The following is a 26,054-nucleotide window of genomic DNA, read 5'->3' on the forward strand; positions in this document are numbered from 1 at the left end:
GGACAATATGAACGGATCTTGGGGGCATTATGCTACATGAGATAAATCGGGCAGAGAAAGACAAATACTGTGTCATCTCCCTTATATGTGGAAACTTTAACAAAAGCAAAAACAGTCTTAAAGAAAAGGAGAACAGATAAGTGGATGCCAGAGGTGGAAGGTGGGAAGTGGGTGAGATGGGTGAAGAGAGTCAGAAGGTACAAATGTCCAGTTATTTATAAATAAGTCATGATGATATAATGTATAGCAAGTTGACTATAGTTAATGATACTGTATACATATTTGAAAGTTGCTAAGAGGGGCACCTGGGTGGCTCAGTTGGTTAAGCGTCCAACTTTGGCTTAAGTCATGATCTCGTGGTTTGTGTGTTTGAGCCCCACATCTGGCTCTCTGCTGTGTCAGTACATAGCCTGCTTCAGATCTTATGTCCCCCTCTCTTTTTGCCCTTTCCCCACTTGCTCTCTCTCTCAGTCTCTCTCAAAATAAATAAATATACTTAAAAAAAGATGCTAAGAGCATATATATTAAAACTTCTCACCACAAGAAAAAAGGTTTTGTAACAGTGTATGGGGATGGATGTTAACTTATTTTGGTGGTCATTTTTGCATTGTGTACAAATAGTGATTGAATCATTGTGGTATACCTGAAACTAATATAAATGTTATGTCAATTATACCTTAATTAAAATATTATAACCCCTTAACTTTCACAGGTATTTTAAAATACAGTCTATTTCTAACTTGGAAATTTCATTCACCATGAGAGAAGGATATACAGTCTTGTTATCCCAGACTTTTTCTTTTGTTTATTTATTTTTAGGGAGAGAGAGAGAAAATGCGAATGGGGAAGGGGTATCCCAGTCAGAGAGAGAATCCCAGTCAGCCTCTGCACTGTCACTCAGCTTGGCTTGGAGCTTGAACTCAGGAACTGTGAGATCATGACCTGAGCCAAAAACAAGGGTCCTATGTGTAACTTATTGAGCCACCTAGGTGCCCCAGACTTTGTTTTTGATTCTGCCCCCAAGATTGCTGTCCTGTTCTCCTGGCTTGTCATTTATTACCAGAGCAATGGCTAACACAGTTTCAGGATTGTCAGAACGAGAGGAGCTAATCTTACTCTGGTACATCCAGTTGCACTAGAGTTTTCTCTATTTCCTACAGATAAATTGACTTTGCTTCTTCATCTGGAGTTTTGATGAGTATAAAATGATGATCATATATCCAGAGGTGTCCAGTGAGGCAGGAAGATATTTCTTCTTGAATTTCAAACTTTGTTTCTGGTATCATTTTTCCTGTTCTTAAAGTAAAAGTTTCTTTAGTGAGTGTTTATTGGTAGTACCTGTTTTAGTATTTCTCGTTATTTGCACTTTGCTTCTCAAAAACTGATCATAGCAGATTTAGAAGTCCGCATTGACAATTACTTTCTCTAATCATTTTGGCACATTTTACTTGGGCTTCCATTGTAGCTGTTGGTAAGTTAGCTCTGAGTCTTATTGATGTTCCTTTGTTTAGGTATTGTGTCTTTTTTTTTTTTTTTTGATGTTTTTAAGATCTCTTGTTTTTAGTGTTTGTTCTTTCACTGTGATGTATCTCTTAATTTTTTAAAGATGTGATTTGAGTTTTTCAGTCTGAGAATTAGTGTCCTCACAGTCTGTTTGAATATTGACTCCTCTCCTTCATTTTCTGTTTTCTTCCTCTGGAGCTCTTAGTTGTTGGACCTTCTCCACTTTATTGTCAGCTCTCTTAACTTTTCATATTTTTCATTTTTTAGGATTTCTCTACTACATTCTGCGCAGTTTCTTTAGACGCGCTTCTCTTTCCCTAGTTATCTCTTCATCTTTGTGTAGTGTGTTGCTTGACTTACCTTTTTATTTTTTCTAATTTCTTATGCTTATTTATAAGAGTGAGAAAGAGAGAGAGGCAGAGAGGAGAGAGAGAATCCTTAGCAGGCTCTGCACTGTCAGCACTGTGGGACTTGAACTCACAAACTGAGATTATAACCTGAGCCGAAGTCAAGAGTCTGTGCTGCCCAGGCCACCTTTGTGTGACTTATCTTTAAAATTTTATGGTTTCAGTTATTTCATTTTTCATTACTAGAAGTTCCATTTGTATTTTAAGATGATGATTGTTGCTTAGGCATACTTTGATTACCCTCTTTTATTTCTTTAGTAAACAATGTATTTTATATTTTTGATAATTCTAACATTTTATTAGATATTTGATAATTTGAATATCTTAGGTTTTATGTTGTCATTTGTACATCTGTGGATCCTTGCTCATGATGGCTTGTTACCTTCTGTTTAAGTCATGAGGCACAGTTACTTTATCTGTGAAAAATTCTTTGAAGGCTGGTTTAAAATTTTTTTTAATGTTTATTTATTTTTGAGACAAAGAGAGACAGAGCATGAGCAGGGGAGGGGCAGAGAGAGAGGGATACACAGAATCCAAAGCAGGCTCCAGGCTCCGAGCTGTTAGCACATAGCCTGATGCAGGGCTCGAACCCACAGACCATGAGATACTGACCTGAGCCGAAGTCAGACGCTTAACCGACTGAGCCACTCAGGTGCCCCTTAAAGGCTGGTTCTAAAGTGTGTTCCTCTGCTTTTGCCAGGTCCCTGAGGTCACTGCCAACCTTGCAATGAAAATCTTAGCTTGTATTATTTTTTGTATGTGGTTAGTGTGACTTCTGGCCCCAACTCTGTGAGTTGGTAGGTTTATGACTAGGAATTCTCAGGGAAGATTTCTATTTTTTCCCCCTTGTTTATCCACAGTCAAGGGCAAAACAGGCAAGTATTGCTGCTATTTACTTCTGTCATGCTGCTATTTTTCTAACCAGTGGGATTTCCTGGCCTTCCAGGAGCTTAGTCGTGTATTTAAAATATTATTTAAATAAATTCGATCCAGGATTTTGGTTATTAGGTATTGGGGGTTTCCTTGTTGTGTGTGGTCTGCTGTGTTGCCAGAAATGGAAGTCCTTTCTTTTTTTAGTTGGATAAATTTCACATTAAACATTGTGTAAGTTTAAGATGTATAGCCCTGTTGCTATGATATATTTATATATCGTAATATGGTTGCCTTTGTAGCCATATGCATCAAATAACATACAGTACAGTGTTATTGTCTTTATTGTCTGTAATATACTGTACATTAGATCTCTATGGCTTATTTACTGCTTGTTAGAAGTTTGTACTCTTGGAGCACCTGGTTGGCTCAGTTGGTTAAGTGTCCGACTTTTGATTTTGGCTCAGGTCATGATCTCACAGTCATGGGACTGAGCCCCATTTGACATTATGCTGGGCGTGGAGCCTGGTTGGAATTCTCTCTCACGCTCTCACTCTCTCTCTCCCCCTCTCTCTCTGCCCCTTCCCTGCTAATATACACATGTGTACTCTTGCTTTCTCTCAAAATAAATAACCTGTTTGGCTTTTTGGATTCTACATGTAAGTGATATCATATAGTACTTGTTATTCTCTGACTTACCTCACTTAGAATAGTATGCTCAAGATTCTTCCATGTTGTTGCCAAATGGCTGAATATCCTCCTTTTTCATGGCCGAGCAATATTCCATCATGTATATGTACCACATCTTTTTTATTGATTCATCTATTGATGGGCATTTGGGTTGTTTGTATATATTGGCTATTGATTGTGAATAATGCTGTGATAAACATGATAATGTATGTATCTTGTTGAAATTCTGTCTTCATTTTCTTTGGGCATGTACACAGGGTGGAATTGCTAGATTGTATGGAAGATTTATTTTCATTTTTGGGAGGAACCTCCACATTATTTTCCATAGAAGTTGAAATAATTTAATTTACATTCCCACCAACAGAGTATAAGTGGCTCCTTTTTACCACATCCTCACTAGCAGGTATTGTCTCCTGTCTTCTTGATAGCCATTCTGATAGATGTGAAGCGCTTATCTTATTGTGCTCTGGACTTGCATTTTACTGGCTTTTAGTGATGTTGAGCATCATCTCATGTGCCTGTTTGCCTTTAGATGTTGTTTTTGGAAAAAATGTCTTTTTTTGTTCTTGACATTAAAAAAATTTTTTTTTAATGTTTATTTATTTTTGAGACAATGCGAGAGACAGAGTGCAAGCAGCAGAGGGGCAGACAGAGGGAGACATAGAATCTGAAGTGGGCTTCAGACAGAGGGAGACACAGAATCTGAGCTGTGAGCTCAGAGCCCGATGCGGGGCTCAAACTCACGAACCATGGGATCATGACCTGAGCCAAAGTCAGACGCTTAACTGACTGAGCCACTCAGGCCCTCCTGTTCTTGACATTTTAAAATCAGAAGTCTGTATGTATTTTGGATATTAATCCCTTATTTGATAAATGGTTTGAGAATTTTTTCTCCCATTCTGAAAGGTTGTCTTCACTTTTTCTTTTGCTGCAGTCTTTTGAGTTTGATGTAGTCCCATTTATTGATTTTTTTTTCCTTTTGTCGTTGGTGTTTTTGACAGAGTGCACAAAAAATTATTGCCAACCAGTATTAATGAGCTTCTTCTGTACTTCTGGGAGTTTTATGATATTGGGTCTTATGTTTAAGTCTTTGATCCATTTTTAATTTGTGAATTTTGTGAGATGGGGGACCACCTTCATTCTTCTGCATATGTTTCTGCAGTTTGCCCAGCATCATTTGTTGAAGAGACTATCCTTTCCCCAGTGAGTGTTCTTGGCTGCCTTTGAATGTTAGTTGACCACATATGCTGGGATTTAATTTTGGTTTCTTTATTCTGTTTCATCGGTGTATGTGTCTGTTTTTGTGCCAGAACCATACTGTTTTTGTTACTCAGGCTTTGTAGTATAGTTTGAAATCAGGAAGTGTGATGTGATACCTCTGGCTTTTTTCCTCAGGATGGCTTTGGCTATTAGAGGTCTTAGGTGGTTCCATACAAATTGTAGTATTTTTTTTCTCTTTCTGTGAAGAATGCCTTTGGTATTTTGATGCCAATTATGTTGAATCTGTGGATGGCTTTAGGTAGTATGGCAGTGTTTACAAAGTGGACTCTTCCAATCATGTACATATAGTGTCTTTCCATTCATTTGTGTCTTTTTTGATTTCTTTCAGCAAAGTGTTCTCATTTTTGTTGTACAGATCTTTCATTTATTTGGTTAAATTTATTCCCAAGTATTTTTTTAACCTTAAATTCACATTTATTTAAAGATGCCAACTTTTAAAAATTAAGTTCTTTTTAATTTTAATTCCAGTATAGTTAATAATACAGTGTTATATTTGTTTCAGGTGTACAATATAGTAATTCAGTAATTCTAAACATTGCTCAGTGCTCTGTACTCCTTATGATGTCTACTCTTAAATCTCTAAAACTTAATTCAAGTATTTTATTGTTTTTTTTTTAAACGTTTATTTTTGAGAGACAGAGAGAGACAGAGAATGAGCAGGGGAGGGACAGAGAGAGAGGGAGACACAGAATCTGAAGCAGGCTCCAGGCTCTAAGATGTCAGCACAGAGCCTGATGCGGGGCTCGAACCCACGAACCATGAAATCATGACCTGAGCCGAAGTCAGTTGCGTAACTGACTGAGCCAGCCAGGCGCCCCAAGTATTTTATTGTTTTTGATGCTTTTGTGAATGGAATGGTTTTCTTTTTCCAGTACTTCATCACTAATGTAAAATAATGGAACTGATTTCTATATCTTGATTTTGTATCTTGTCACATTATAGAAATTATTAATTCCAACAGTTTTAGACTTTTTAGGGTTTTCTGTATTTAAGATCATATCAACAAAAAAATGATAATTTTAATTCTTCCTTTCCAATTTGATGCCTTTTGCAGAAATGGAAGTCTTGAGTAGATGGTTTCATTAGTTTTCTTTTTAGTATATGTGCAGAGGTGAAAAGTTGAAATAGAATTAGGAACCATCATCAGAATAGGTCTTTAAAAATCATGACTGGATCAGAGTGACCAAAATGAACAAATCAGGAGACTATAGATGCTGGAGAGGATGTGGAGAAACAGGAACCCTCTTGCACTGTTGGTGGGAGTGCAAACTGGTGCAGCCGCTCTGGAAAACAGTGTGGAGGTTCCTCCAAAAATTAAAAATAGACCTACCCTATGACCCAGCAGTAGCACTGCTAGGAATTTACCCAAGGGATACAGGAGTACTGAGGCATAGGGGCACTTGTACCCCAATGTTTATAGCAGCACTCTCAACAATAGCCAAATTATGGAAAGAGCCTAAATGTCCATCAACTGATGAATGGATAAAGAAATTGTGGTTTATATACACAATGGAATACTACGTGGCAATGAGAAAGAATGAAATATGGCCTTTTGTAGCAACGTGGATGGAACTGGAGAGTGTGATGCTAAGTGAAATAAGCCATACAGAGAAAGATACCATATGTGTTCACTTTTATGTGGATCCTGAGAAACTTAACAGGAACCCATGGAGGAGGGGAAGGAAAAAAAAAAAAAAGAGGTTAGAGTGGGAGAGAGCCAAAGCATAAGAGACTCTTAAAAACGGAGAACAAACTGAGGGCTGATGGGGGGTGGGGGGAGGGGAGGGTGGGTGATGGGTATTGAAGAGGGCATCTTTTGGGATGAGCACTGGGTGTTGTATGGAAACCAATTTGACAATAAATTTCATATATTTAAAAAGAAAAAAAATAAAAATCATGACTGGAGTTGTATCTGGATTGAGGTAGCTAATTCAGAAATTTGGGCTGAAAAAAATACTGGGTCCCAGAGCTGGATAGAGATCTAGCTAACATCTACAAATTTGAAGAAGTTACCAGGATAATAGCTATTTGCTTAATATAACTGCTGTTACAGATTTGTGCCTCTTCAACATTTTTCACTGTTGCCCGCCATAAGCAACTGTGACCTCATGTATATCAGAGTACTGCTCTAACGCATCTTTCATCTTTATTTTAGGAATTGATTGTATTTAATGCTTCATTTGTTATTTAAAGCAATAAAGAATTTATAGTAAGTTTTCAACTGGGTGAGTTTTTGGATAATTCCTTGTGTGTTTTTTTTCGGAAGTGTGTGGCCAGACTAACTTTGTCAGTCATTTATATGGTCATTGTTATGTTGTATCTACTTATTAATCCAAGAGAGTGAGACTTCAGGGCCATCCTTTTCTAGTTGGAGAACAGTTAAGATTGATTAGCTTCAGTTTTTCTGCCTATTTATATGAGATATTGGAGTGAGGGGAACAAACTATTGGAACAGAGAACTTACAATTCTTTTAATAAGAAAAGATGATAGTGGAGATAAAAAATACAAGAAAAATCTTTTGATCTCACTATCCAGAAATAATCACTGTTAATATTTTGACATATTTTATTAAATTTTTAGATTAAAGTTGACATAGTTTTATAACTTCCATCACTTATTGGTACAAACTTTTCCAGTTATATTAAATACTCTTTCAGAACTTTTAAATGCATAAAATGCTCTCTTCTGGATAAAATAACTTACCTATTTTTTTTATTTTGGACATTTGGATTATTGCTAACTTTTTGCTTTTGTAAATAACGCTATAGTGAGCATTCGTGGCAAACACATTTGTGCATATCTTGGATTATTCCTTAAGATATTTTTTAAGACTACCTATTTGCGAGTAATAAAGTATAAATACTTCTATGGTTCTTGTACGTAATGCTAAGTTATGCTCCAGGATTATTATATGAACTAGTTTATACTCCTCTATTATCAGTGAGTGAGAATACCCATTTTACCACATCTTTTCCAAAATGGGATAATCTTATGGTAATTATGACCTAAAAAATAATTAGATGAGGTTTACTTTTTTGATTACTAATGAGGTTAATATTTTTAATATTTGTTTATTTTTTAAATGTATTCTGGAACCTGCTTGATAAGGGTGTTCTAAATTTTTAAACATTTTTTTTTTTTATTTTGGGAGAGAGAGAGAGAGAGCGAGAGAGAGAGAGCGAGAGAGCGCGTGAGCAGGGGAGGGGCACACAGAATCTGAAGCAGGCTCTAGGCTCTGAGCTGTCCGCACAGAGCCTGTTGTGGGGCTTGAACTCTTAAATGGTGAGACCGTGACCTGAGCTGAAGTGGGATGCTCAACCGACTGAGCCACCCATGCACCCCTGTAAGGGCTTTTTAAAATGTATTTTTCCTCAGTAACATGTGGATCTATTTTTTTGATTTGTGTATGATGAAATGTATTAACCAATTGATGGTTATATGTGTTATTAGCTTTTGCTTTTTAATCTTGGTTATAAAATACTTTATATCATCAAACTTCTAAATATATACCTTTTCATTATGATTTCTCTCCCCTCATCCCTTTTAAATGTTTAGAATACCTTTCCTCAACCCATGATCCAATAGTCATCTATATTCTATGTACTGTATTGTGTACTGGTGTCTTTATAGTTAAAAAAAAAATCCATTTGGGATTCATTCTGGTGAGATACAGAGAAGTGATTTCCACCCCCTGCCCCAAACATTTAAATAACTGTCTCAGCATGATTTTGATGATCTTTACTACTCCCATTGTTTTGAAATGCTATCTTGGTTATATGCTGCTATCGTGTATATACTGGAATTTGAAATTTTGGTAATTCAGACTTCATGTTTTTCTATCTTATGGTTTGGGAAATAGGCCACTGTTTTTGTAGTTCTTGATTACTAGTGAGTTTGAACCATTGATTGTTTTATTGACCATTCCTGTTTTCTTAGTTGTGTTGCCTGTTCAGGTCTTTTGCTCATATTTCTATTAGTAGTTGGTAGTTACATCAATTTGTAGAAATTCTTTATGTATTTGGAATAGCATTATATATGCATTATAACCACTTTTCCCTAGACTGTGATTTGAAGTTTCACTTGATGTTAAGTTTGAATTTATAGGTTTCCCCCACTATTCAAAAGTAGAACATACTGAAACCCTTTTTGAGCCAAAATGGCATAAAGTGAAGGGTATCCCTTGCTTTCCAAAACTTTATGTTATACCACTTTACTTTTACAAAAGACATACATTAGTACCTGTAATCGCTAATCAGGAGAAATCCGATTTTCTTCTATTTTGTGAAAAAAGCTATCACTGTACAACAGAGGCTTTTTGAAGTGGTGTAAAGTTAGCTTTCAGAAAGTGGGGATACCTGTAGTTGAACTTATCCATCTTTAGTGTGTGTGTGTGTGTGTGTGTGTGTGTGTGTGTGTGTGTTTTAATCTTAACAAGGTCTTAGCATTTACTGTGTTCCAAGCACTGTTTGAGGCACTTGACATTCATCCTAGGCAAAATACACAGAGATTTCTAGAGTTTACATTTGAGAAGCTCTTATGTACCCTAGGTTCATAAAAATATTCACTTATTTTTTTTCCTTAAAAGTGTGTAGGTTTTGCTTTTTCACTTTTTAGTTCATCCACCTGGAATTTATTTTTGTATAGTATGAAATAGGAAGTCTAGTTTATTCCATGTGGGTAGCCAGTTATCCTAGCATCATTTATTGACTAATAACATTGTTTCTCCACTGTCTTATAGGGTCACATCTGTTGGATATCAAGTTTCTGCATTTGTGTGGATTTATTTCTGTGTCCTTTGTGTTTATTTTTATATTTCTGTGTCTTTGGCACCTGTACCACCCTCTTAGTTACTATATCCTTATAATAAGCCTTGATACCATAGATCTGCCCTGTTCTTCCACAAAATGGTTTAACCTATTCTTAGCCCTTGGCTTTTTCATATGCATTTTAGAATCAGCTGTATGCTGTAGTTATTTCTTTGATTGTGCCTGTGTTCTTTTTTCAGGGCTGCTACTTGTTGTGTCAGGGTAAAATCCTGGTGCATTGGTGGTGTCTTCTGGGTTTAATAGTTGTGATATTTGAACTTCCCTTTGCAGCTGCTTGCTTGATCATCTTCTCTTTTCGTTCTGTCTTCCTTTTCCTGTGGCCACTTAAAAGAGTATTTTAAAAATACATTTTTAACTTCAAAAAGTATATTATCGCGGGGGGAGGGGGACAAATTATAGAAGAGTGTATAAATAAAGCAAAAGGTTCAAGTCCCTCTAATAGCAGTTTGCTGAGAGTTTCCAGTTATTTTTCTGGGTATGTACAAAGCATTGTTTATAAAAGCAAAAAAAAAAATGGTCATATGCATTTTATTTCATTTAATATTTACAAGGCAGTCTTCTTTAGTTCTGACTCCTTCCTTTTGATGGCTGCGTGGTATTTTTATACAGTAATTTAACCAATTCCCTTTTGGTGGACTTGTAAGTATCTATTTGCTTTTTGATCTTTGTAGCTATTTTCAAATACTGCTAGTCCCCATTGGCAAAGCAGAGGTTGTATGGTTTATTTTCCATCTCCCTAATGCCTCCACTTTCTTTTCAAAGGGTATTAGTGAAGTTGTATCAAAAGCTCTTCTATTGACTTTTTAAGAAGTCATTCTATTTTTTTCATCATAGGGTATTCTTTAATCTCCATCCCTGATATCACCCATCCCCTGACTCACCTCCCCTCTGATGACTGTTAGTTTGCTCTGTATGTTTAAGAATGTGTTTCCTGCTTGTCTTTCTCTATTTTTTCCTTTGCTCCTTTGTTTCTTAAATTATACATAGGAGTGAAACCATAAGGTATTTATTTGTCTTTCTCTGACTTATTTCACTCAGCATTGTACCCTAGCTCTATTCATGTTGTTGGAAATGGCAAAATGTCATTCTTTTTTATAGTTGAATAATATTCCAATGTATATACATATACCACATCTTTATTCATTCACCTATCAATGGACACTTGGGCTGCTTCCATAATTTGGATATTGTAAATAATGCTTCTGTAAACATAGTGTTGCATATATTCCTTTGAATTAGTCTTTTTGTATTTTTGGGTAAATACCCAGTAGTGAGATTCCTGGACTGTAGGTTAGCTCTATTTTTAATTTTTTTAGTAACCTCCATATATATGGTTTTCCACGATGGTTGTACACATTTGTATTCCTACCAGCAGTGCAAGAGGGTTCCTTTTTCTCCACATCGTTGCCAAGACTTGTTTCTTGTGTTTTTTATTTTAGCCATTCTGATCTGTGTGAAGTGATACCTTACTGTAGTTTCAATTTGCATTTCCCTGATGAGTGATGTTGAGCACCTTTTCATGTGTCTTTTGGCTATCTGGGTGTCTTTTTTTGTAGAAATGTCTGTTCATATCTTCCGTCCATTTTTAAATTGCATTATTTGTGGGGTTTTTTGTTTGGAGTTGTATAAGTTTGTTATATATTTTGGGTGCTAACTCTTTATTAGATGTGTCATTTGCAGATATCCCATTACATAGGTTGCTTTTTAGTTTTGTTGATTGTTTCCTTTGCTGTGCAGAGGCCATTGATTTATTTATTTTTTGCTTTTATTTGCCTTGCCTCAGGAGACCTATCTAGAAAAATATTGCTGCAGCCAATATTAGATTGATTACTACCTGTGCTCTCTTCTAGGATTTTTATGGTTTCAGGTCTCACATAAGGTATTTAATCCATTTTGAGTTTAGTTTTGTGTATGGTGAAAGAAAGTGGTCCAGTTTCATTCTTTGGCATTTGGCTGTCCAGGTTTCCCAACACAATTTGTTGAAGAGACTTTATAATCGTTCCTCCTTTGTTAGAGGGTAATTGACCATATAATTGTGGGTTTATTTCTGGATTTTCTGTTTTATTCTGTTGATCTATGTATCTGTTTTTATGCCAGTCCTATACTGTTTTAATTACTACCACTTTGTAATGCAACTTGAAATTTGGGATTGTGATTAACTCCAGTTTTGTTTTTTCATTTTTAAGATGGCTTTGGCTATTTGAGGTCTGTATAGTTCCATACAAATTTTAGGATTGTTTGAGTTCTGTGAAAAATGCTGTTGGTATTTTGCTAAGGATTGCATTGAATGTGTAGATTGCTTTGGGTAGTTAAAACATTTTAACAATGTTTGTTTTCCCAGTCCATGAGCATGAAACGTCTTTCCATTTCTCTGTGTTGTCTTCACTTTCTTTCATCAGTGTTTTAATGTTTTTAGAGTACAGGTTTTTACCTCTTTGGTTAGGTTTATTCCTAAGTATCTTATTATTTTTGGTGTGTTGTAAGTGAGATTGTTTTCTTAATTTCTCTTTCTGCTATTTCATTATTATGGTATAGAAATGCAACAGATTTCTGTGTATTGATATTTGTATTCTGCAGCTTGACTAAATTCATTGGTTAGTTATAGTAGTTTTTTGGTGGAGTCTTTAGGGTTTTCTATATAGGGTATCATGTCTTCTGCAAATAGTGAAAGTTTTACTTTTTCCTTACCAGTTGGATACCTTTTATTTCTTTTTGTTGTCGATTGCTGTGACTAGGACTTCCCATACTATGTTGAATAAAAGTGGTGAGAGTAGACATCATTGTCTTGTTTGTGATGTTTGGGGGAAAACTTCTCAGTTTTTCCCCATTGAGTATAATGTTAGCTGTGGGCTTTTAGTATAAGACCTTTATTATGTTGAGGTATGTTCCTTCTAGACCTCCCTTGTTGAGGGCTTTTATCATGAATGTATATTGTACTTTGTCAAATGCTTTTTCTGCATCTATTGAGATGATCACTTTTTCATCCGTTTTTTTTAATGATGCGATGTATCACATAGATTGATTTTTTAATATTGAGCTACCCTTGCATCCTGAGAATAAATCCCAGTTGATCATGGTGTATAACTTTTTAAGTAAATTGTTGGATTTGATTTGCTAAAATTTTGTTGAAGATTTTTGCATCTGTATTCATCAGAGATACTGGCTTAAAGTTCTCTTTTTAGTGGTGCCTTTATCTGGTTTTGGTATCAGGGATACTGGCCTTCTAGAATGAATTTGAAAGTCTTCCTTCCTTTTGTATTTTTTCAAATAGTTTGAGAAGAATGGGTATTAACACTTCTTTAAATTCACCTGTGAAATCACCTGGTCCTGGATTTTGGTTTTGTGGGAATTTTTTTGATTACTGATTGAATTTCATTGCTGGTGATTGGTCTGTTCAAATTTTCTTTCTTTTTTTTTTTTTTTAAGTTATTTTGTGTGTGAGAGAGAGAAAGTGTGTGCATGTACAAGTGAGGGAAGGGGCAGAGAAAGGAGGCAGGAGAGAATCCCAAGTAGGCTCCCCATTTGTCAGTGCAAGCCCGATATGGGGCTCATTCTGAGATCATGACCTGAGTCGAAATCACCAGTTGGTTGCTTAGCTGACAGAGAGACCCAGGTGCCTGTTCTATTCAAATTTTCTATTTCTTGCTGCTTTAGCTTTGGTAGGTTATATGTTTCTAGGAATTTATGCATTTAAGTTGTCCAATTTGTTAGCATGTAGGTTTTCATAATAGTCTGTCATGATTGTGTTTCTGTGGTGTTTGTTGATATTTCTCCTCTTAGTAATTTTATTTGGGTTCTCTCTCTTTTTGTAAAGAGTCTACCTTCTATTACTTTTGTAAGTTTCTATATCTTTATTTCTTGTTTAATCTTTATTATTTCCTTCCTTTTGCTGTGGTTGAGTTGTTTTTTTTTTTTTTTTTTTTTTTTTTTTCTGGCTCCTTAGGTGTAAAGTTAGGTTGTTTGAGATTCTTTTTGCTTCTTAAGGTACGCCAGTATTACTATAAACTTTCCCCTTAGAAGCACTTTTGCTGCATCCCAAAGATTTTAGACCTTTGTGCTTTCATTTTCTTTAGTTTCCATGTATGTTTTTATTTCTTTTTTGCTTTCTTGGTTGACCTGTTCATTGTTTAATAGCATGTTATTTAAGCCCCATGTTTTTGTGCTCTTTCCAGATTTTTTCTTGGGGCTGATTTGTAGTTTAATAGTGCTGTGGTCAGAAAAGATGAAGCATGGTATGACTTTCATTTTTTTTTAATTTGTTGAGAGTTTTTTTGGTGGGCTAATATGTAATCTCTTCTGGAGAATGTTCCATGTGCACTTGAAAAGAATGTGTAGTCTGCTGTTTTAAGGTGGAGTGTTCTGAATATGTCTGTTAAATTCATACGGTCCAGTGTATCATTCAAAGCCACTGTTTTCCTTTTTGATTTTCTGTGTTGATGATCTGTCCATTGATGCGCTTGGGGTGTAGAAGTCCTCTACTATTACCATATTGTATTACTATTAATTGTTCCTTCATGTTTGTTGTTAACTGTTTTATGTATTTGGATGCTTCCATGTTGGGTGCATAAATATTTATAATTATATTTTCTTGGATTGTCCACTTCATTATTACTTAGGGCACTTTTTTGTCTCTTGTTGCAGTCTTTGTTTTAAAGTCTCTTGTCCGATATAAGTATTTCTACGCTGGCTTTCTTTGTCATCCATTTGCATGATAAATGTTTCTCTGTCTACTCTGCAGGTGGCTTTTGGTCTGAAATGAGTCTCTTGTAAGCACCATATAGATGGGTATTGTTTTTATATCCACTCTGTCACCCTATCCATGCTCTTTGATTAGAGCATTTAGTCCATTTATATTCTAAGTAATTATTGATAGGTATTTATTGCCATTCTTAAATTTATTTTCTGGTTGTTACTATAGATTTTCTTTGATTCTTTCTTCTCTTGGGTGTCTTTCATGGTTTGTTGGCTTTTTTAGTGATATAGTTGGATACCCCTCTCTATTCTTGCATGTTTATTACTGGATTGTGATTTGTCATTATCATCGCGGTTGTATATGACATTTTCTACATATAGCAGTCTGTATTAAGTTGATCACTGCTTAAGTTTAAACCTATTTTTTATTCCTCTCCCTCCCACCTTTCAGGTATATATTGTCATATTTTACATCCTTTTATTTTATGAATCCCTTGACTGATTTTTACAGAAATCTTACAGATTTACAGAATTTTACAGAAATTTTACAGATTTTTACTGTTTTTGTGCTTTTTATTTTTCATATTCTCATTTAGGGTCTTTCCTTTCCACTCAAAGAGTCCTCTTTAAAATTTCTTGTAGGGCTGGTTTAATAGTCTTTTTGTCTGAGAAACTCTATTTTTATTTTAAGTAGGCTTCACACCCAACATGGAGCCTAATGCAGGGCTTGAACTCATGACCCCAAGATCAAGACCTGAGCTGAGATCAGGAGTCAGATGCTTGACTGACTCCTCCACCAGGTACCCTTGTTGGAGAAACTCTGTGTCTCTTTCGATTCTGAATAGTAGCCTTTCTGGATAGAGTATTCTTGGCTGCAGATTTTTCCCTTTTAGCACTTTGAATATATCATGCAACTTCCTTCTGGCCTGCAGAGTTGCTGCTGAAAAATTTGCTTAAAGCCTATGGGGTTTCCCTTGTTTGAAACTGTCTTTTCTCTGGCTGCTTTAAAATTTTTTTCTTTATCCCTACCTTTTGCCATTTTAATTACTATGTGTCTTGGTGTGGACCTCTTTGGTTTCATTTTTTTTTGGGGGGGGTGGATCTCTGTGCCTCCTGGATTTGCATATATGTTTCCTTCCCCAGATAAGGGAAGTTTTCAGTTATTATTTCTTCAGATACATTTTCTTCCCTCTTACCTCTCTCTTCCTCTGAGATCCCTATAATGTGGATGTTATTAGGCTTGATGGAGTTGCTGAGTTCCCTAATAATGTACTCAATTAACATAATTTTCTTTCCTCTCCTTTGCTCAGCTTGATTACTTTCTATTACTCTATCTTCTAGGTCATTAATTCATTTGTCTGCCTCATCTAGCCTACTATTCCATCAAGTGTATTTTTAGTTTCATTTATTGTGTTCTATATTTTTGTTTAATTTTTTGTAATGTTTATTTATTTTGGAGACAGAGACACAGAGCACAAGTGGGGGAAGGGCAGAGAATTAGGGAAACACAGAATCCAAAGCAGGCTCCAGGCTCTGAGCTGTCAGCACAGAACCTGACACAGGGCTTGAACCCATGAACCGTGAGAGCTGAAGTCGACACTTAACTGACAGCCTCCTAGGCGCCCCTCAGTTATTGTATTCTTGATCTCAGGTTCTTTTTTATGTCTAGTTAAGGGTCTCACTGATATCTCCACTCTTCTCCAGTCCAGTAAGTATCTTTATGATCATTACTTTAAATTCTCTATCAGACATAGTACTTACATCCATTTTGCTTTGATCTCTTGCTCTGGTTTGGTCCTGTTCTTTCATTTGGGAGATATTTCTCTGTCTTCTTATTTTGTTTGACTTTCTGTAGCTGTTCCTGTGTGTTGGGAAGTCAGCTACTTCTCTTGCTCTTAGCGATAACAACCTTATGAAAAAGAGGTCCTGTAGTGCCCTGTAGTACAGTGTCCCCTGTTTCCCAGGGCCTGGTGCTTCAGGGCTTGTTTGCTCTGTGTTTTGTTTGTGCTCTGCTGTTGAATCTTGGTTTCTTTTTCCTTCAGTCCAGTTGTTTGTTGATGCTGTCTTTACTTCTTATGAGTAGCAAGGTGTGCAGTGGTCTTGTTGTGAAGTTACACTGCCTGCTGGAAATGAGGTCCTGCGCAACAGGTGGTTTAGAACATGTGTTATTGGCAGAGTTTGCACCATGCCTGTGGGGGAGGGGTCTTGTAGCACCAGCACTCAGGAGCATGACTAGGAAGCGCTGATCTGCTGAAGCATACGTGGCGGGGCTTGGCATAAGCAAGTTAGGTAGCATGAATCTACACAGTGCTGGTTTCCACAGATGGCTGTTGTTTATGCTGGGGGACAGGGGAGGAAAATGGCACCTGCTAGCTCCTTTGTTCCTGGAGGGGTCTCCCTGTGATCCTTGTCTCTCCAGGCCATGTTCTGAGATGAGCAAATCACTGTATCTTGTCTGCCCCTGGCATTTTTCAAATTGCTGGTTCTGCACTGCATCTGCATGGCTGTTTTTCGTGCTGTCTTTCTTAGGGCAGGGACTCTGTCTCCTAATGCCTAGAGCCCAGCATGCCGAGTTTTTAAATTCTAGGTTTTAAGTCCTGTTGGTTTTAAGAACTAATGAAATTTCAAAGGCAAATATGGAGATTTGTCCTCCCTGTTGGCAGCCTCCCTAGTGTGAAAGTCTGTTTTCTGCTCTTCTCTGCGCCACTGGCTCCTTCTCCACTGTGGCTGTCTGCCATCCCTTTTGCTCCCAGGCTGTGTCTTCCCGCTTTATACCTTCTTAGATGTGGCCTCTTCCCTGCCTTTAGTTGTGGAGTTTGTTCTGCCAGTCCTTGGGTTGTTTCCTGGGTTGTTTCTACTGATAGTGTGATCTGGTTGTATCTGTGGGAGGATCCAAACTTTGGGTCCTCTTACTCTGCAGTCTTCCCAGCCAATCTCTCCTATTTACTTTTTAGGGCCCTGGCAAATAGCTTTCTTTGGTTGAAAGAGTTAACAATTACCCTTGGTGTAAATTATTCAGTTTAGTGCTATCTGTATTTTACTAAAAAATACTTAAACGTTTTTTTGTTTTGTTTTGTGTTTTTACATGTGGTATTCTGGAGGGGAGAGTGTGGTTTAGTGGTAAAGGTAGCAGTCAGGTTGAAGAATTGAGGAATGAGTGAATTTGAGAAAATGGGAGATGGAGAGCCTAAGTAGTACTTTACCATACACTAGAGGAGGAAGAGTGGAGTTCTTGGCATTTCGAGTTTTGTTGGTGTTAGGCCTTTTGAAAGATGTTAAAGTTGAATACCTGTCTTACATAATTTGTCCTTTTCTTAACGTTCCTAGCCTCCACCAGGCACTGTGAAAATGCCTAATGTACCTAGTACACAACCAGCAATAATGAAACCAACAGAGGAACATCCAGCCTATACACAGATTGCAAAGGTTAGTTCATGTTACAGTGTAAATTTGTATTGGAAATTAAAGTATCAGTAACATCTTCAGAGCAAAAGAATTCTTTATATGTTGCCTTATTTAATTTTAACTTTCTTTTCAATATGTGTGAGCTAGTAACATTTGCTTTATTCTGTTATTACCAGTTACTGAATTCATAGATCTTCTTGGTGTACAGTTTGTTTAGGGAAAGTTTTATTGCCTTTGGTTTCGTTTTTTAATGCCTAGTACTATTATAGTACCGATGATACTATAATTGGAAGTATAATGTTGTATAGTATAGTATAATGATACTATAATTGGAGGTATGTTGGAAGAGAGTTACCATGGCTAAGCAAAGGACAGTGATTGGAAGCAGCAGGTGGCAAAAATATGAGAATAAAGGAGACGAATAGGATACCTCATTTTACATAAAAGCAGATGGAGTTACAAACCAGACTTAATCATATCCTTCTTTCATCTCATTGTCTTTTAAAATAGAAGATGTTATACATATTCTTGCATTGGAAACTGTATGTACCATTTAAGCAATTCTTAAGAGGCAATTCAGTTGTCATTTTTTCCATTTTTTTCCAGTTCCCTTTGTTCTTCCTTCTCATTTAGGCACAGAGGTCACCTTAATTTTATTTTCCCAATTACCTTAGGACTCTGACTAATCTTATTGAGAGAATTTTGTCCTGTCCTAATGTGACCCACATTCTCACTGATGGTTTTCATAACCAAAAGACCCAAAATGAGCCAAGTATCTCCATAATATTTTCTGAAACTATAACCTTGAGCGAATTACTGTATTTTGGAAGAGCATTTGAATTAAGTTTCTAGCATTGTACAATTGTACTCTTGATCTTGGGGTTGTGATTTTAAGCCCAATGTTGGGTGTAGATATTACTAAAAAAAATAATAAATAAACTTAAAATTTTCTAAGATTGTAGAGGGAGAGATAGTAGATAGCATAGCAGTGTTACAACTCTAAAAACCTATTCATGTGTTGATTTTTATTATTACTATTTTTTAAGGAACATGCCTTGGCCCAAGCTGAACTTCTTAAGCGCCAAGAAGAACTAGAAAGAAAAGCAGCAGAATTAGATCGTCGAGAACGAGAAATGCAAAATCTCAGTCAACATGGTAGTATCCAAAGAAGTTTGAAATGAAAATAACTTAAACACTTTAAATAATGCTTGTGCTAGCTCTAAGTCCTTTGGTTTGTGGATAAAGCCATGCCCTATTTTCCTGTTGTAGCAAGATCAGAAAGCAGATTTCCTACTTGTTGCTTTGTAGCTTTCTGATATTGGCTGGTTTACATAGTCTTTTGATTAAAACACTGTTAGCCTTATAACACAGAAAGTGAATGTGAATATGATAATTTTGGGTTTTAGCCAGGAGCCTGATTCTGTACTTGGGCCCTTGTTGAGTCTGTTGAAGTTTTGTAAGTACCTGGAAGTGTGCCCTAAATTTGACTCTTAACTTCTTGTTTAGTCAGTCCAGTTTCGAATTATCTGCCCCAGTCCTCACAAGTATAACTTATCTGTCAAATTGTGTTTAAAAAATGTTAGGTGTGGGGCTCAGTTGGTTAAGTGTTGGTCTTTGGCTCAGGTCATGATCTCGTGATTCGTGGGTTTGAGCCCCAAGTTGGGCTTTGTGCTGACAGCTCAGAGCCTGGAGCCTGCTTCGGATTCTCTGTCTCCTTCTCTGTCTGCCCCTCCCTGCTCATGCTCTGTCTCTCAAAAATAAATAGATGTTAAAAAAAATTTTTTTTAAATGTCTGCTGTGACTCTGGGAAGCATTGGGGTTCTCGATGATGCCAAGGAAGTAAGTGATGAATTGATCATTTGCTGTTAAATCTAGACTGTGAGTATCAAAAGCCACTTCAAGGGAATATCTTAGGGAAAGATAGCAGTGTCTGACTAAGAAGGGTTGAAGAGCTAGACAGATCATTGGTATTATGTCTAGGATAGTGATAGAATAACAGGGCTAGGTCAACAACAATATACTGAACTATCTCTTCCTTATCTTAGAATGTGTAACCCTAAGTCAGGAAAGACAGTGTAAGCTTTCACTCATATGTGGAATTTAAGAAACAAAATCAGTAATCATAGGGGTAAAAAAAGAGAGGAAAACCAAGGAACCAAGGCTCAACGGTGGAGAACAAACTGATGATTACCAGAGGGGAGGTAGAGGAGGGGATGGGTTGGGTATGTGGTGGGGATTAAGGAGTGCGCTTGTGATCAGCACCGGGTGTTGTTTGGAAGTGTTAAACCACCTAATTGTACACCTGAAACTAATACTACACTGTATGTTAACTCACAAATTTAAATAAAAACTAAAAATACAGTGGTCTTGGAATATCAAAAAAAAATTTTAAGTCTAGGACCTTGTGAGGACACATTCATCCTTGGCCGTTTTGTTGATGGCAACATTAGAGATAATATCTGTAAAATGAGAAACTAAAGGTTTATTTGAGATCAGTGTATCTGAAATACCTGTAATAAAATCTGTCCTTTGTCCTTGGTATTGACTAATACAAGTTATTTCTATGAGAGCTATTTTAGTAAAGATAGTCAAAAAGAGTGGGAAATTAAAAGTTAGACTTGGCAGTGTGCTTTACATGTAAGTACTTACCATCTATTAACTCGTTTAATTATCATTGTTATTCCCTGAAGGGTGGTATAATTGATATTCTATTGTTATTTCTACTCTGAAATTTATGAAGAAACATAAGATTTTATAGATGTAGAAAGTCTTTAGAAGTTTAAGGTGCCCAAGACCCCCTAGCCAGTAAGTGACTAGGCACTTACGTTTTTGGATCCTAGTTCTTCTATTACTATTCACTGCTGCTCTCAACTAGTATGAGACTTGTATGAGAAATGTATACGAAATTGGAAAAAAATTAGGAACAGTGCAGACAAGTTGGGAAGAATAAGACATAGGTCATTCTTTTTTTCCACTGTAAAATTTTCTTAGTCTATATAAAGTGTATAAAATCTAATGTTCACAAATTATGGCATATAATATCTAAAATGAGAAGTGGCCTTTAGGTGCTATTTTTACCTTCTGTTGTTAATGTTTTGACTTCTTGCTTTAATTTTGTTTTTTTTTTATTCCTCCCACCACTTCCCAAGCCCTATTTTCAATTTCATTTCTTTATATAGACATATTTTCCCTCCTCATAGCTTGAATTTGTTTTTCCTCTAGGTTTTTGAAGGTGCTATATAATTCCTGAGCTTCCTTTTCTTGACTGTTTCATGTTTTCTCCTAGTTCCGTGGTTTTCTTACATGTATGTTTTGAATGTTACTTTTTCAGACTTCGAGATTTCTAGATTTGATTCTTTAGCAGTAGTGAATCTTGTGTTTCTTCATGGAGTTAATAGTAGAAAACTCAAAAAAAAATAGAAAACTCAAAAGATTCAGAAGCTGGTCTTCCTTCTCCACATGGGCTAGGAATTATATTCAAAGACTTAAGATGCTGAGGAGGAAATTGTAGATCTTTAAAAACTGCATGGACTGGGGCGCCTGGGTGGCTCAGTCGGTTAAGCGGCCGACTTCGGCTCAGGTCATGATCTCGCGGTCCGTGAGTTCAAGCCCTGCATCGGGCTCTGTGCTGACAGCTCAGAGCCTGGAGCCTGTTTCAGATTCTGTGTCTCCCTCTCTCTGACCCTCCCCTGTTCATGCTCTGTCTCTCCCTGTCTCAAAAATAAATAAAACGTTAAAAAAAAATTAAAAAAAAAATAAAAACTGCATGGACTTCACATGAGAGCCAGACTCTTAGGATTTTGAAATAAGTCTGTTTTTAGGGTAGAGTCACAGTGTATGTCTTGGTGCTCGTTTTGTTTCTTGTGTCAACTGTACATAAATGGTTCCTGCTAAATGCTATATGACACTGGAAAAGTATTTTACCATCTAATGTTTTCTAAAGTGGTACTTTGTGAACTTTTTTTTAAAGAAGATTTTATTTTTAAGTGATCTCTACACCTAATGCTGGACTTGAACCCACAACCCTAGATCAAGAGTCAGGTGCTCTACTGACTGAGCCAGCCAGGTGCCCCTACTCTGGGGAAATTTTTAAAAATGCAAAGCTTGGCTTTCAAAGTTGTATGAATAGAGGATTGTAGAGATGTAGTATTAGATTTGTAAAACATTTATTAAAAGAACAGATAATTTTCTTTATTATGAAACTAAAGAGTCACACATATTTGTCCTAATGTAAATTTTATTTTTAATTTGCAGGCAGAAAAAATAATTGGCCACCTCTTCCTGGCAATTTTCCTGTGGGACCTTGTTTTTATCAGGATTTTTCTGTAGACATTCCTGTAGAATTCCAGAAGACAGTAAAGATTATGTACTACTTATGGATGTGTGAGTATACAATAATTATTTACTTGTTCAACAGAGTTCATGTTTTATTGTCAAAAACTACCTTTTTTGGAATTTGTATATTAAGGATATTATTATAAACAGGTCTTTTTCTATAGCTCTTAATTTTCAGAGTGGAACACACTTAGATACTTCAAAATTGCAATTTATGTGACATTCTAAGCTAAGGAGAACTGGCATTCTTTTGAGGAAAGGACTTCTCTGTCACATATATAGTATTTCTTGAGGTAAAAGGAATAGGTGCAAAATACTATATAGGTAATATTTGTTTTAGAAAATTATGTCTACTATTTTTATACAAATGAAGGCCATTTAAAAATTCTGTTGAAGCGTTAGGACTATTCTTAAAAGGGCCTTAAAGTATTAGAATATTAGAATTTTTCTTAGAGCTTTGAGCACAGTTTACTTTTCATTTTTAGGTGGTTATAAGCACTTTTATTATTGGAAGTACCTAGTTAATGTAGGATATTTTACTGAATAGAACATTAGGACATAGGTTTTAGGCTGTGATGCTTGCATTGCTTTGAGTATAACTACAACTTATGGAATACTCAAAATGTCAAGCTGTTAACAATTTGTTCTGTGTACACAGAATTCCCACTTACTCTGTTTCACTTTTATTCCAAACGTTAGTCTAAGCCCCATTTAATACTATGTTAGTAGGACAGGTATAGCTGTCATGAACTTTCACCTGCCTAACTGTTGGGTTAATGGATAATTTGTAGTGTACATTCTTGATGGAGGAAATTTATGTGTTAGTATGTTATTAGGGAACTTTTTTCCCCCTCCCCTAAATAAATGAGACCATTTTCCTCAAAATTTTTAGGAGCATTCTTCACATAGGTGAAGTTGCTTTGGACTGTGAGTAGTGGTTTCTTACGGATACTACCTTCTTAACTCTTAGTTTCTCTTTGAAATTTCGTTGTTGTTGTAGTATCTTTTGCTAAATCCCCAGTGTCCATAGTGTTATATACTTTTAATACTAAAGGTTATGGTTTTGTATGTGTATGTATAAACAGATCATGTATTTTATTTATTCAATATATAATATATGCATTTATTTAATAATTAGTTTTTAATGGGCAGACATTGGCCTAGCATTTTTAGGTATAGGTTCTATGACTTAGTGGAAAAACATAGTTTGGATGGGAGAGGGTTAGAAGGGGGGGGTTGGAAGAATATTCTGCAAGGAATTTGGTAAATAGAGATTGAATGGGAAAGGTGATTAATTTTAACTGAGTGGCTAACTAAAGTGCTAGTTGTTTAGAGTTAGGCGTGTTTTGTTTTATAAACTGAGGTTTTTAGAAGTAATACAGTATCTCTTAATCCTGTTGAGCTGGCAGATCTCTTAACTTTATTTAAAGAGGACTCACTATATGAAGAAGCATCTAGAAACATCTAGTACCAGCTCAGTAATCTTTTTAGATTTCATAGAATGGAGATACTTTTAATAAGCTATTTTCAAATAATGTCAACCTGTTAATGATTTCAGAGTTGACTAGTGCTTTCACACTGTAGTAGTAATTATAATGAAAGAGAACATTTATTGAGGATTTATTTGTGCCAGGAACACTGCAAATCACTTTGTATACATGATGTTATTAACTCCTAACTATACTGTGAAATAGGTACTGTATTATCTAGTTTTATGGGTAAGGAAACCAAAGCTTGGAGAATTTGAGTAACTTGTTCAAGATTATACAGAAATTAGGGTGGCAGTTGGATAGCTTGATTCTAGAGTCCAGAATATAGAATTCAATGTTATGCCACCTACAAAGTACCAAAATGAAGACGTAATTCACATTTTAAACCCAAATAAGATGAAGATATACTTTGAAAGGTTCTTTTCTTGAAACAAATAATTTTACTCTATAAAGGTATTGAAGCAATTAGAATGATCACATGAAATGAATCTTAACCTTTTTGAGTATATTCTTGAATTAAAAAAAAAAGGAAAACAAGTCCTTCATTTTTTTTAAAAATTTATTTATTTTTGAGAGAGACAAAGATGGTGTGAGCCGGGGAGGGCAGATAGAGAGGGAGACAGAATCCCAAGCAGGCTCTATGCTTATCAGCACAGAGCCTGATGTGGGGCTTGAACTCATGAAACCAAGAGATCATGAGCTGAGCCAAAACCAAGAATCAGAAGCTGAACCAACTGAGCCACCCAGGTGCCTCATCAAGCCTTTTAAAGTTAGTGAAGATAATTATCCTGTTTAAAAGCTGTTTATGTTAGGTGTCTATGTTGTAAGGCAGAGCTTATCAAGAAGTGTATTGTTGGGGCACCTGGGTGGCTCAGTTGGTTTAGTGTCTGACTTCAGCTTAGGTCGTGAACTCCCAATTCATGAGTTTGAGCCCCATGTCAGGGTCTGTGCTAACCCTCCAGGTTAGGGCCTGGAGCCTGCTTCACATTCTCTGTCTCCCTCTCTCTCTGCTCCTCCCCTGTTCGTTCGTTCTCTCTCTCTCTCTCTCTCTCTCTCAAAAATAAACATTAAAAAAATTAAAAAAATATATATTGTAGTGATAGTTGTAAATTTAGGTCCACCAATAGCAGATTTGAGTGCTTAATAAAGCATATAGAAATAATGTATGAAGTAGAGTCATTCAACTTGGAAATCATGTAAAGAAAATGCCCGAAAAGCTTCTTTAAATGTTACATGTACACCTGGAATTTACCAAGTGGATTGGAATGGGATTGAAATTAGGAATATAGAATCATGTATTTCACATTGCCTTGCCTTTCTATATATTTTCGTGATCACTGTATAAGTGGACTGATTGTTTAGTAAGTAGGCCTGAACATTTTACTTTATTTTGGGATACAAATAAGTGATTTATTTATCATGGTTTTTGGTTACTATGAAACATTCAGAAAAAAATTTTAATAGATTGCCAAAAATTAAATTATATTTGATCTATATTTGGAAGAATTTTTATGAACTTTAAATACACATATCCATATTGTTTCTTTCTTTAAGTGAATTAGGAGATAAAACTTTAAAAATTATTTCTCTTAAGACTGAAATTTAAATTAAAGTGTTGTGAATATTTCAAACTTTTCTTAGGCAGTTGGATGCTCTTTAGTGTTAAAAATAATAATTTTCCGTTTCATGGTATTTTAAAATCTGCTTTTAAGCCATTGACAGAACAGCTTTTATTTTGAACCAAAAGGTCTTGAGTAAATTTATAAGTAAGGTAGCTTTTCTGAGTTAGAAATCCTAATGGTAATAAAGTTAATTTTGAATAGTTTTCTCTGTGTAATAGAGCAGAGTGGAGGCTTTTTTTTCTTTATTTATTTTGAGAGAGAGAGTGTGAGCGAGGGAGAGACAGAAAGAGGGAGAGAGAGCATCCCAACTAGGCTTCACATTCAGCGCAGAGCCCGACGTGGAGCTTGATCCCATGAACCATGAGATCATGACCTGAGCCGATATCAAGAGTGGAACACTTAAATGACCGAGCCAACCAGGTGTCCCTGGAATTTAATTTTTATTTGTTTACTTATTTATTTAATGTTTAAAAAACATTGTTTAAATGTGTAATTTTGAGAGAGAGTTAGCCAGCGAGCAGTGCTCATTTGTGTGTGGAGGAGGGCCAGAGAGAGAGGATAAGAGAATCCCAAGGAGGCTCTGCTGTTAGTGCAGAGCTCAAAGCAGGGCTGGATCTCTTGAACCCGTGAGATCATGACCTGAGCAGAAATCAAGAGTTGGACGCTTAACTGACTAAGCCATCCAAGCGCCCCTATAATGGAATTAGAAATGTGGAAGAGCTCCTGTTTATCTTCAGATGAGAAATGGAAACAGAGGTTGATTAGCTCATTAGTTTATCTCTATAACCTAGGTGTCTTTACTTTTCTGCTAGCCCTCTTACTGTAGAGTTTGTGTATTTATCTAGTTGTTAAGGCAAATTCAGAGGCATACCAGGATGTATGTTTTTATCTTGTTTTATTAATATGTTTAAAAAAAACATTTAAAAGATTTT

At 36.1% G+C, this 26,054-nt stretch overlaps 1 protein-coding gene across 2 annotated transcripts in view; it reads left to right on the forward strand.

The window, feature by feature from the left end:
- Positions 1–26,054, forward strand: part of SCAMP1 (secretory carrier membrane protein 1) — a 128,890-nt gene that overhangs the window by 35,289 nt on the left and 67,547 nt on the right. For both annotated transcript variants that reach the window (XM_043592692.1, XM_043592700.1), the window contains 3 exons: positions 17,598–17,696; positions 18,722–18,830; positions 21,930–22,058. In XM_043592692.1, the coding sequence (XP_043448627.1) occupies positions 17,598–17,696; positions 18,722–18,830; positions 21,930–22,058 (337 nt within the window). The remainder of the gene's footprint in view (positions 1–17,597; positions 17,697–18,721; positions 18,831–21,929; positions 22,059–26,054) is intronic.

This window comes from Prionailurus bengalensis, chromosome A1 (genome assembly GCF_016509475.1).
Source record: "Prionailurus bengalensis isolate Pbe53 chromosome A1, Fcat_Pben_1.1_paternal_pri, whole genome shotgun sequence".
Lineage (NCBI taxonomy): Eukaryota > Metazoa > Chordata > Mammalia > Carnivora > Felidae > Prionailurus > Prionailurus bengalensis.